Raw genomic sequence first — 12,884 nt, 5'->3', positions numbered from 1 at the left:
AAAAATGGTAAAACATAAGGATGTACTTTTGTGTTTGATTAAGGTAAAACATAAGGATGTACTTTTGTGTTTGATTAAGGTAAAACATAAGGATGTACTTTTGTGTTTGATTAAGGTGCAACTGTATGGTTGAACATGTTGTGATGATTTTTGAAGACTGTTGTGTGCTTAGCTAGATGTTTATGTATATTTGTAATGTAGGAAAGTCGAGTGGTTTGAGTCCCCCGGAGGGTGGATCTGTAAGAGGTGTGTGAAGGCTTTTTTATCATGTAATGCCAACCAGGGAAGTAGGCTAATCTCTGTATCAGTCTGTATTAAGTTCACTGCATGATTTGATCTCTCTACATAGATTGAGAGATAGCCAGAATTTAATTGTTGGCAAAGTACAAGTGCAGAAGAGGTATCTGTAAGAAGAATGATGCATGTGAAAGTTAGTGTCCTGTAATTGTAATGGCTATGTTTGTGTATGCCATCTGTGGAACCAGTAGGGTGTGAACATTTGCAAGCATATGACAGGGGATACTACCAGCATCCACTTAAATAATCAGCCATAGTCTGGGTTTGAAACCTGGACTCAGGACAGATGCATCGTGTGACAAGTGCAATAACCAGTCGAGACACTGCGGCTCCTCAGTACCAAACTAGGATAGCCTTGCCTCGGGGCTCTGCACCTCAAAGGAGATAAAATGGAATTCACTCTTACTGTTCTTACACTGGATATCTAAGAAGGATGCTTTGAAAAGATAGAGAATGAGAAGCATCAGTTGTCACTGAAATATATTTATAAATTATTAAAGGCTAGACTTGTGAGGGGAAGGCAGAATTCCAGAGGCTCTAATAATGTGTACATATTTTTCTGCTCTCTTTCACTGGGTATGCTGATGATGTTTCTCTCACTATCATACTTTCTGCTTCCCTGTTTCTAGATTCTACCCCTTTTTCTGAATCACTCCAGTTGTACATTTCTGCGTTGTGATTATGGATTCCTGTTTGATTCACATAGCTTAATATCCTTTGGGTAGCTGCAGTGTGTATTCATGCATTATGCTTAGTGTATAGCAGATATTTTAGGAAGATGCATAAAATCTAAAATGCAATCTTTTTTTCCAAAGGTTGCCCAGATGCTTAGTGAGCATGAGTGGATCTCTGAGGATCGCAAATTCTTTGGTCAGCCCAACACTGGTTATGATTTTTCTGCCAATGACCCAGTGGAAGCTGGCCGGAAAGTTACCCAACTTGAAGAGCGGAGATCAAAGCTTTCAAAGAACGTCAACATGCGTGCCATGAACATGTTGGGGAAAGCCGAGGAACAGGTTTGTTGGTAGCTTGTAGAATACAAGAACAACACTGGCATGTTAGCAGTAAATTTGTGCCGGGAGAGTTGTGAAACAGATTGATTAGCACCTTTTTGAATGTTGTGCAGCAGTAACACCCCTTCATGTTAGTACGGTAACACGTGCAGATGTTACTGGTAGCTTGTGCATCAGAGTTTCCTTTACAAGGACATCATGGTGAGTAGGGAAATTCACTCCCAAGCGTATTTTAAGTGCCTGGCTGGTGTTAACCAGTATGATAAGATTTGTTTTTCAACTGGAACAGTTACAAGATAAAGGAGACTAATTCACATGAAATAGATATACACTCAACCCTCGGCTATCATGGTTTCTGCTATAGCGCATCTCGCTATCACGCCTGTATAAAAAACTACCCAGATACCTTTATCATGCACTAAATGCCTGCTGTCGTGCACCGCAAATGTTCGAAAATTTAAAAAAGGCCAGGCTCTAGTGCTCCGCCCAGCCAACAAAAGCTTCACTCCGTGATTGGTCGTGTGATGTCAGCGCCAGCCGAGTGCTGATTTGGCTGCCCGACCGAGTCTCCTGCCCGCCAAACCATTCAAGTGCGCGTCCTCAGACCGTGAACAGTGATAGTGGAAACAGTAACCTTTTTTTATGATATGACCATGGCCAACGTACCCCCTCCCTGTCCCCCTACCATCACCCAACATAATGCTGTGGCACCTGGCAGGGAAATAAAGAAGAGGAAGAACCTAAGTTATGCAGATAAACAGGAAATGTGAAACTTATAGAGAATGGTGAGACCAAGTGAAGTGTGGGGAAGAAACATAACATCAATGAATCAACTGTGAGGGGTATTTATAAGAATCGTGATCACATCATAAAACATGCTCATTTTTAGACTATTATATATTAATATGTGGTACAAAAAAGGTATCTTAGGGGTGAATATTGAGGTCATGGCACCAATTAGAATTATTACCATAAGTTCTTCAATTCGGCTATCACGGTTTCGGTTATAGCGCAGTCATAGCGGGACCAACTAGGAGTGATAGCCGAGGGTTGAGTGTACTGTTTTGCTTTGCAGGCACTAGATCCTGTGAGGCATTAAGTAAAGGGTTTTATTTGGAAGTCTCCCATTGTATTGTTGATCTCTTCCAGTGACTGTTCACCTTAGGAAAGACTTCTTGAACTGGAGGAGTTAGAGAGAGCTTTCCTTAACCCCTCTGATAGTTAAATAGAGTTATCTGAAGTAGCAAGAGTAAACTAACATCACAGCACTGAAATGGTCAAGAGGGAGGTAGAGTGTCTTCAATCATGTAATGATATTGGGTATAAAGTTATCACCTAACTTTTATGCTGTTTGCAGTTTTATTGTAAAGTTTGCTTTTGCATGGGGGGTGCTCACCATTCACTCGCTCAGTGTAGTGCTACTTGTGGGTGCCTGCCCTTTCCCCTCTTCCTTCCTTCCTTCCTTTTTTGTCATTCTTTCCTTCATTCTTTCCTCTTCCTTTTGTCTACAGGTGACTCTACGCTGAGTAGCAAGCATTGGTTTCCTGTAACCCAGGAAACCTTTTACTATGCTGGGTGGTAACCATATAAACATATGGTGTTTGGTGGTTTTGTGGGTACTTAAGGCATTCCGTTGGATTGAGCCTGTGCAGGTTTATGTCTAAAGGGTGGTTGGGGTTTATTGCTCACGTGATGACACTCAGGGATAGATGAGGCTGGTCACTCTCATCTTAAATGTCAGGACCAACTTTCCTAGCCACTGGCTGCTACACTCCTCATGGGGCAACACAGGATTAGATGATAATGATGATGATGTGTTGAATTTAACCTGTTCAGTCACTGGATATAGAGTATTTTGTATTTTTTGTATTTTATCCTTGCTGTCTTCAGACATTTATGTTGTATGTATTAGAGGCTGTTCAGATTGAGGTAAGCAGGGATTAGATATGCTTTTCATCAGTCCCTTCTGTAAGAGAGGCTTTTCCTACTTTGAGTAAATTATTTTCAAGATAGAAAGTATGTAATAATAATACATCACCAGATTTGGGCTTTTAAAGCAGCAGGTATCTTAGAATTACAGAACCTTTTTGGTTTAGTGGGTAATTGAGGCACTCCAGTCAGATTAAACATGTGTTGGTTTATATCCAAGGGATGGTTGGGGCTTATTGCTCATGTAATGCCACTCAGGGATGAATGAGGCTGGTCACTCGTCTTAGATGTCAGGACCAACTTGCTTAGCTCCAGGCTCCTATGCTCCTCATGGGGCAACATAGGATTGGATGATGGATAGATGGACTTCGGTTTTCTAATACTGTACAGTACTGTAATGTCAATAGAGGCTTTTATTTATAGTTTTAAGTCATTAATTTTTATTCCACAGTACAATGACTTGATGAGGAAGAAACGCATTGTTGAAAATGACAAGGCCAAAATTGAAAAGGTGATCCATGAACTTGATGAGAAGAAGAAAGAGGCTTTAAGGCATGCTTGGGAACAGGTGAGTCTCTCTCTCTCTCTCTCTCTTCTCATATATGGTACTGTATACTGGTATGTATGTGAATATGCATGTATGTACATATATATTGTATATGCATTTATGTTTATGTATACTATATACATATGTATAAATGTATATGTATATCTGTCTCTAATTATTGCCAGATGCCTTAATTCTGTAAGGGGCGGCCACAAACAGATCGCCTCCATGTCGCCTGTCCCACACTATTTCACTACCCTGCTTGCAACCCACACACACCCCTCTCTTATATACCACTCCACTCCATCCATCCTTCTCATCCTTGGCCTCCCCTTCCACCTTTCTCACATATACACTTCTCGTCAGTCTCTCGCTCTCCATCCTCTCCGTTTGGCCAAACCACCTCATTGCGTTTCTCCTAGCGATTCCTATCACATCCACATCCACACAACAACTCTCCTTCACTTCCTCATTTGTCAGTCTGTCTCTCCATGTGACTCCACATGCTCCTCTCAAATAAATAATTTCCACTGCTCACACTTTTGACTTGCGTCCCTCCAACAAGGTCCAGGCTTCGCTTCCATACGTTAGAGTTGGTATCACAGTACTGTTATGCAGTAACTTTTTCACCGTTGTTCACTTCCTTGTTTATCACTTCTTTTCAAAGAACCAGCAACCTTTCTTCCTTGTTTTACTCTTTCAAACACATCACTCTCTAAACATCCATCTTTGCTCATCACACTACCCAAGTACATAAACACACTCACATTTTCCATTTCCTCCTCATACAACCTCACTGTACATACAGTGACTTCATTTCTCTCGAAGACCATAACTTTACTCTTCCCTACATTCACCTTTAGGTTCTGATCCTTAAACACTCTCCCAAACCCTCTCACCAAGCCTTGCGGCTCCCCTTCGTCTTCATTTAACAACACAGTATCATTTGCAAACAACAGTACAGGGAGTGTCCACACACTGCCCTCTCTCATTAGGGCTGCTCCAACATCCACTGCCATACCTTGTATCTCTTTTATAACCCCATCCATATACAGATTGAACAACCATGGAGACATGGCACATCCCTGCTTCAGTCCAACCTTCAAGTAGAAAAATCCATTCAGTTCACTGACCACACGCACTGCAGCCTTGGCACCCTCATACATACTCTTCACAGCATTCAACAACTTCCCATTTACTCCATATATTCTTAATACTTTCCACAATCCTTGGCTGTCCACCCTGTCATATGCTTTCTCCAAATCCATGAAGGTTGCATACAACCTGTAATTGAAAGAAAAGCAATAAGAAGTGATAGGAAACATGGGAGAAATAGGAAGAGAGGAGGGCACACACACACACACACACACACACACACACACACACACACACACACACACACACACACACACACACACACACACACACACACACACACACACACACACACACACACACACACACACACACACACACACACACACACACACACACACACACACACACACACACACACACACACACACACACACACACACACACACACACACACACACACACACACACACACACACACACACACACACACACACACACACACACACACACACACACACACACACACACACACACACACACACACACACACACACACACACACACACACACACACACACACACACACACACACACACACACACACACACACACACACACACACACACACACACACACACACACACACACACACACACACACACACACACACACACACACACACACACACACACACACACACACACACACACACACACACACACACACACACACACACACACACACACACACACACACACACACACACACACACACACACACACACACACACACACAAATGATAAGGGCTAAGGAAGAAGTAGGCAGCACTACATCAAGTGAGTGGATGATGGTCACCACCACCTAAGCATACACGTTATCAGTTTAATTACCTTGATGGCTTGTATTCCAGGTGAACCGAGACTTTGGCTCCATCTTTGGAATGCTTTTGCCAGGGACCCAGGCCAAATTGCTGCCCCCAGAAGGGCAGGATGTTCTTGATGGATTGGAGGTAAGTCATTCACCCCTTTTTATAGTTTTAGCTTTCAGAAATGACAGTTTTGATACTTATGTCTTCATTTGTAGTTTTCTATCTATGTATCTATCTGTCTATATCTATGTATCTGTCTGTCTATAGCCAGATGCCATTGTCCCATAAGGGGTGGCCATTTGTTTTTGACATAATTGTTTTATGGGGAGGGGCACTAACACTCCACCAACCCATTCATTGACACGTAAGGAACACGTACGAGTTGGTAATATGGTCACCAACCAGCATTGTAAATGGTTTTCTGGCTTACAGGAAACCATTAGGCTTGTCACTCAATGTAATGCCACCTGAAAAGAAAAGAACAGCAATAAAAAATGACAGGAAAGATGAAATAGGAAGAGAGAAAGGCAGACAGAAGAATAATGATAAACGTGAAGGAAGTAGTAGGCAGCACTACATCAGGTGAGTGGATGATGGCCACCACCACCTACCTTTTATTTGCTGACTCCACTTGTATTGTATTCCTGGCATTACCAAATGATCTTACTTTGCTTTGGAGAGACCTCACTTGCAGAAGGGGTTCTTAGTATGATTACATGTGAATACTTAGGAAACAGATGCTTTGGTCAGTAGTGGGTGAGGGGAATGTGGGAGATGGCCTGTGAAAATGTAATGGTTGTATGGAGGGAAGAGGTATGAATAGGTTGCTGAAAAAGCATTAGTGAATTTAAGGGTGAGAGGAGGCATGGAAGGCTGAGGAACTTGCTTATTGTGGGAGTATGAATGTGGGAGAATTGAGATATGGTAGTTGAGGAAGCAAAAACGTAACAGAAGTTAGTAGTGGATAGATGAGGTAAATATGGAGATGCCCATGAAAAGATTGATACCCCGTATATAAACTAAGTTGATGATGGAACGATCTCTACCCAAAGTGTTGTGGGTAAGACTTAATCAAATGTGATATGTGAAGATGCAGACTGTGAGTGAAGACGTAAATGATGAATGATTAGTACAATAGTACGTAGGTCATGGGTATTAGCAACAAAGTTGTGACATGTGGAGGTGTAGGAGGACTACTGGACCTTGGGATAGGCCACTTCCCCTGAGAAATTGGCCCTGAAGCCTTTGCCCAGAGTCGGACACACACACACACACACAAAAAAAAAAAAAAAAAAAAAAAATGATATATTTGACTGTAGATGCTAGTTATTTCTGGATTTTATTATTTCTTTTCATGATTATGAATCAGTTGTGTGAAGGTGTTGGGAACCACCATAGAATTTTATAGGCAAGGGAAGCTGTGGTTGGGAAAGGGAATTTCATACATTGCTGTTGTGAAAAGGGTGTTGCCAATAATAAAATATTGTCAAAGTGGGAAAAACAGCAACATCTAATCCTTTATTTGTTTTCTCAGTGCTTAGGGATCTGAGGATACATTGCTTCAGTCCAGTGTAGCATTAACCATTTCACTCTAATAATGTGTTATATAATGTTTTTTATCTTTACTGCCACGAGATTTTATTCAGCTTTGGAGAGTTTTCTCAAACTGGTAGAGCTAGATGTGACCTTTATTAACCCCTTCCTACTAGAGGTCTGTCCAAAACTGAATAAAAGCATCTGATAATTGTGAGAATACAATTTGAAAATGTCATTGAATGGAAGGGCTTTGTTTATGAATGGTCTTGTGTACCCTTCAGGTCAAAGTTGCATTTGGTGATGTTTGGAAGGAGAGTCTAACAGAGCTGAGTGGAGGGCAGCGCTCCCTGGTGGCCCTCTCACTCATCCTGGCACTCCTGCTCTTCAAACCAGCACCTATATACATTTTGGATGAGGTTGATGCTGCCCTTGACCTCTCACACACACAAAACATTGGCAACATGCTAAGGACACACTTCAAGCACTCACAGGTAAAGTAATTGCCGCAGAAAAAGTGCCATTTTAAACTGGCAATCTAATTTCTCAGTATTCATTTATTCCATTTTTAGGTCATCCAGTTGTTAAAGTGGTTTTTTTATGAAGTGGACACTGTTATGTAATGAGTTTGATGCCAGTCGTTACTGACAGAAGTTAGAAAATTTGAAAGTAATGTCACTTTGCTCATTTCTCTTCTGTATGCTCCCACTGACAAACTGTGAAAGCCAGTTGTGAATGAAATATTCCTAGTGTGTACCACTATAAAAATGAGAGGTAAAAGTGTCCAGCTTGTGAAGTTTGAAAGCAGTGTGTGAAGAATGAAGTAAAGGTGGTGGTGGACAGTGAGGATATTAAGGAATCTTGGAGAGAGCACTGTAACAAGTTGCTGAATGAGGAGTTTCACTGGAGTAAGGAAGGTTTGGAGTCAGTGGATCCAGTGTTTTTTCCTTGATTGATATTGAAACCATTAGCAAGGCAATCGGCAGGATGCAGTTGGGGAAGGCGGCAGATGTGCTTGGGTTGGCTACTGACATGTTGAAGGCCTCAGGATATACAGGAGTGGGTTTACGTACTGATTTGATAAATTTAATTATATATGATTGTGTTATCCCCGATGACTGGTTCTAGAGCGTGATTGTAAGTGTGTATAAGGGGCAGGGTGGTGCCCAGGAAAGAGGAAATTATAGAGGCATAAAACAGTTGGACCAGATAATGAAGGTAATGGAGATAGTCCGGAAGATATGGGAAGGGAAAGAGTGAATATTGATAAGATGCAGTTTGGGTTTATGCCAGGCAGAGGGACTACTGTTACAATATTCATTGTCTGACAGGCTGGTCACTCTCGTCATAAATGTCAGGACCAACTTGCTTAGCCCCGGGCTCCCACGCTTCTCATGGGGCAGCACTGAATGAAAGAAGAGAGTTGTACTTTGGCTTTGTTGATTTGGAGACGGCCTTTGACAGAGTTCCTAGGGAGGTAGTAAGTGGGCTATGAGAAAGCTTGGGATGGAGTGGCTTGTTGGAGTGGTTATGGCATTGCATGAGGGTGCTCGCATCCTGAGTAGAGGTTTGTTTGATGAGTTTTTTTTGTGAATGTTGGTATGCGTAAGGATTAGTTTCAAACCTTTTATTGTTTATCATGGTGCTTGAAGCTCTCCCATTTGACTTCATGGACTCTTATGGGAGGTGCTGTGGGGTGGGGTGGCTTGGTGGTAGAGTGCCTGACTTGAGACCAAAGGGTCGAGAGTTTGCACCCTGCCTGGGTAGTTGCCCTGCTTGGAGAGGTAGCACTTTCCCATCACCTAGCGAGGCTATATGATCTATCAAGGTCTAGCTCGGGGAGTTCATTTCCCCATACCCCCCCCCCCCACACACACACACACACACACACACACACACACACACACACAAAATGGGAGGTGCTGTGTGCTGATGACTTTGTGTTGATTGCTGGGAATGAGATGGTAGTGGAGGAAAATGTAGAAGTAGAGAGATGGAATGGGGTACAAGGGTGTGAGAGTAAATGCAGGTAAAAGAAAAGTGATGATACCAAGGAATGGTCGTGGTGCTGTCAGAGCCGCTAGAGTTTGGCCATGTGCAGTTTACCACATGGGTGTGGGAAGTAACTTCATTTTATACGGTGTTTGTGATATAAGAGATTTAGTGGTATTAGAGATATGCTGTGAAATAATGCTGATTTTGTATATGCAGTATGCAGGGGAGAGCATGCAGAGACAGAGAGATGGGGAAGGATTGACCTTGGTGGGAGTCTCATGAATGTGTGGAGGAGTTTTGTCATATTGGGGAAATTATATGTGCCGGAAGTGGGGCTGGTGCTAGCTCTGTGGGTAGGGTAAGAGTGGTTGGAAGAAGTTCAAGGAATGCCTTTACCTCTGTGCTAAGGAGTCCTTGATTGTAGTTTGTTAGGGTTTTAATGCTGTACAGTAGTGAGACCTGAGCAGTAATGGAAGAGGATATTTGTAGGCACAGACATAAGGGATGATATTGATTACATGGTTGTGTAGTGCGTCCATGAATGACAGGACCGGCAGGTGGGTTAGGATTGCGATTGAAGAGATGACAGGAAGTATAGGATTTGAATGTATTAGTGTTGTGATGAGAAGGATTAGATTGAGGTGGTTTGGAAATGTTAAGAGGATGGAGGATGATAGCTGGGTGTAGAGGGTAAGAGGAGTGAATGTTGAGGGTAGGGTTGTAAGAAGCCAACCCCGCCCCTCCTCTCCCTTCCCTAAAAGTGGGGGGGGAGTTATAGTGTGACCTCAGGGGTGAGGGTCTGAATAGAGAGGGAGCTAGAGATTGAGCAATGTGGAGAGCCACCATTAGGTAACAAAGGCCGACACATGGGATCGTGCATTCTGCAAACATTTTGATAGATGGTTTAATCAGTAATCTGCATTTATGATTTCAGTATACAATATCTTTTCTTACACTAATAACATACAACTCTTCCTCCCTCCCTCCCCCCCAGTTCATCGTGGTGTCCCTCAAGGATGGCATGTTTAACAACGCTAATGTTCTCTTCAAGACCAAGTTCATAGATGGGATGTCAACGGTCTCTCGTCATACCCAGCTTGTTCCACATGCATCTAAGAAGAGATGAACACAGAAAGAAGTGACATGAACATGAGGGTAACAGCCAGTAGTGCAGTGTTGCACACCTTCACACATGCATTCATATAGCTGTATTCCAGAAATAATATGAGTTAGCTTTACCAGTGTTAACCAGACAAACTTTAGGATCTTCATAGCCTAACTGACATAGGCATTACTGTATGTAATGATTTTTTTTTTTTTTTTTTTAAACTAAATAATCATAGTAAAATGAGGAAAGAGAAAAACCCAGGGTTTTGAGTATTGGAAAGGTGAAGAAAGGAAAAAATGGATGAAGCAAGATAAGAAGAATTACAGAGAAGAAAGGAAAATTAAATGTTTGGTTTTGGGAGGAGAATCAACTTGCCAATATTAAACTAATCTTAACTACAGTATTAGGAATTACTGGTAATTACAGGTCACATACTCTGATTCACTATAATGTTATTTTCATTGTTTCAAAACTTGCTACATTTTTTCAAGTAATAGCAAGAAATAGTTGAGAATGATTATACATTTTTTTAAGTAATAGCAAGAAATAGTTGAGATTGATAATGCAGGTAGATTATTCAGTAATTTGTGTTTATAGAAGGCTGGAAAGGTAGAAGTAGTGCCAGAATGATTCTGTCTGTTTATCATGTTAATGCCTTGCATCTTCATGGGAACTTTTCCACAGGGAGTGGACATGACTGATATCTCCATGCTCCTTTATTTCTTCGCATCTGTTTTGCTGTCTGACCTATTCTTTTAGTGTCAACTCTTACATATTGATTGTTCAGCTCATTCTTCCATGTAGCAGGAGGTCATTTTGTAACATCATCAGATCCCCCTTCCCCCACTCCTTGCTTTTCTGTCTTCTTTCATATCCTGCACATGTTCACACCACTTCAATGTACCTGACAGTATATTGTGAAAGTGTACCACCTAGCCTGGCTTATTTCTGTTTACTAAAGACATAGTGCTTACATGTGTTCATACCGTTATACAAATTTATGTACATTAAAGCTTAATATAGATCCATTGTTTGAGATCTACATAATTATAGCATACTTAGGTAGCACAGCTACAAATATAAAAGTGATAATCACAGAGTAAAACAGTGAAAAGTTTTATAATATCTTCTTTTTAAAGTAAGGTAGTACAAGTGTTTTCATAAAGTATTTCAATAAAATGTTGGCTCTTTAATATGCACTACCGTACCTACTGTATTTTGGATATTGCTAGCACATACTATTTTGTATAAAACATCTTTAAGTAAAACTGGAATTACGTCAGTCATTTAAGTAACATCAATGGTCCTTTTTTTATCCATTTTATTTTTATTTTTATTTTTCTGCCCTAGGGTGGGAAAGGAGGTCTGGATGATGATGTCGATGATTTTACTTTATTTTTTAGGTGATCAAGGCAGATGCATGGGAGCATGCAGTCTTTATAAACGATACAAATGTGTTAACAATTAATTTGCGTGTCATCATCATCATCATCATCCGGACCTCCTTTCCCACCCTAAGGCAGGGTGAGGAGTAGCAATGTTCAGACAGCCCAGATTTGCCCAATCCAATGGGCCACGCTTGCATTCACTCATCATTCAAGCCACCGGAAGCCTGACTCTATCAGATACACCAAAAACATTCACCACGTTCTGTAGCTTCACATTAACGTATCCGATTGAGTCAATCCGGACGCTGCCACATTAAAAGGGGTGTCAAATCCCTGATCATGCACTTCTTCTCATGACATTCATCCATCCAGCTCGATCTCTTGTCAGTTCCCTAGCCTCACCGACTTCCAAACCTCTCTTCCTCACACACTCATCCACCATATCTCTCCACCTTCTTGGCCTACCTCGCCTCCTCCTTCCCTCAGATTTATGTGTAATGTTTTTTTTATTTTTATGTCGTATGGTTAGGTTTATGAGAGGTCAAAATAAGAGTTGTGCAAAATGGTGGTGGGTGATGATAAATGATGAAGAGTAGAGAACAGGTATTTCACATCTGATCTATGCAAATGATAATGTGTTGCTTATGGCAAACTGCATCTTTGCCGTCTGGTTCAGAGTTTTGAGAGAGTTTTGGCTTGAAGGTAAATGTCAATTAAAGTGACTCTTAGTTGGGAGAGATGACTCCTGGTTTGATGTGTTGATGAATTAATAGTGATGAATTGGCAGAAAAGTTTACATACCTCAGTACACTAAGTAAGTGAGGTATATGTGTAAGGGAAATGAAGTCGATATGTTTGATGATGATGATGGTGATGATATGACGACTGTGATATGAAACAGTATTGAGTATGAAGACTTCAAGAGGATTACAAGGTGTGTACAATGGTTGAATGTCAGGCCAAATAGCTGTGCTCACTCATCTTTAACGCATGTTCATTCTTTAATGTAACGGGTACAAAAGATTTTTTTTTTTTTTTCCCCAAACACCAGACACCTCAAGCTTTTATTATCTTGCAGTGGTGACTAGTTGAATTATAGTGGCCTTTG

General features: G+C 41.3%; 1 protein-coding gene across 1 annotated transcript in view; it reads left to right on the top strand.

Annotated features, from left to right (window-relative positions):
- Positions 1-10,465, top strand: part of SMC2 (structural maintenance of chromosomes 2) — a 109,633-nt gene extending 99,168 nt beyond the window's left edge. The window contains exons 19-23 of the mRNA XM_080274174.1: positions 1,113-1,313; positions 3,691-3,807; positions 5,795-5,893; positions 7,570-7,779; positions 10,275-10,465. Of these exons, the coding sequence (XP_080130300.1) occupies positions 1,113-1,313; positions 3,691-3,807; positions 5,795-5,893; positions 7,570-7,779; positions 10,275-10,406 (759 nt within the window). The 3' untranslated portion in view covers positions 10,407-10,465. The remainder of the gene's footprint in view (positions 1-1,112; positions 1,314-3,690; positions 3,808-5,794; positions 5,894-7,569; positions 7,780-10,274) is intronic.
- The last annotated feature ends 2,419 nt before the right edge of the window (positions 10,466-12,884 follow it).

The sequence above is a fragment of the Coenobita brevimanus genome, chromosome 57, assembly GCF_032717465.1.
Source record: "Coenobita brevimanus isolate Jiangsu-jjx chromosome 57, ASM3271746v2, whole genome shotgun sequence".
Classification (NCBI taxonomy): Eukaryota; Metazoa; Arthropoda; class Malacostraca; order Decapoda; family Coenobitidae; genus Coenobita; species Coenobita brevimanus.
The sequence above is the reverse complement of the archived record's forward strand: the minus strand, read 5'-3'. Positions and strand labels throughout refer to the sequence as shown.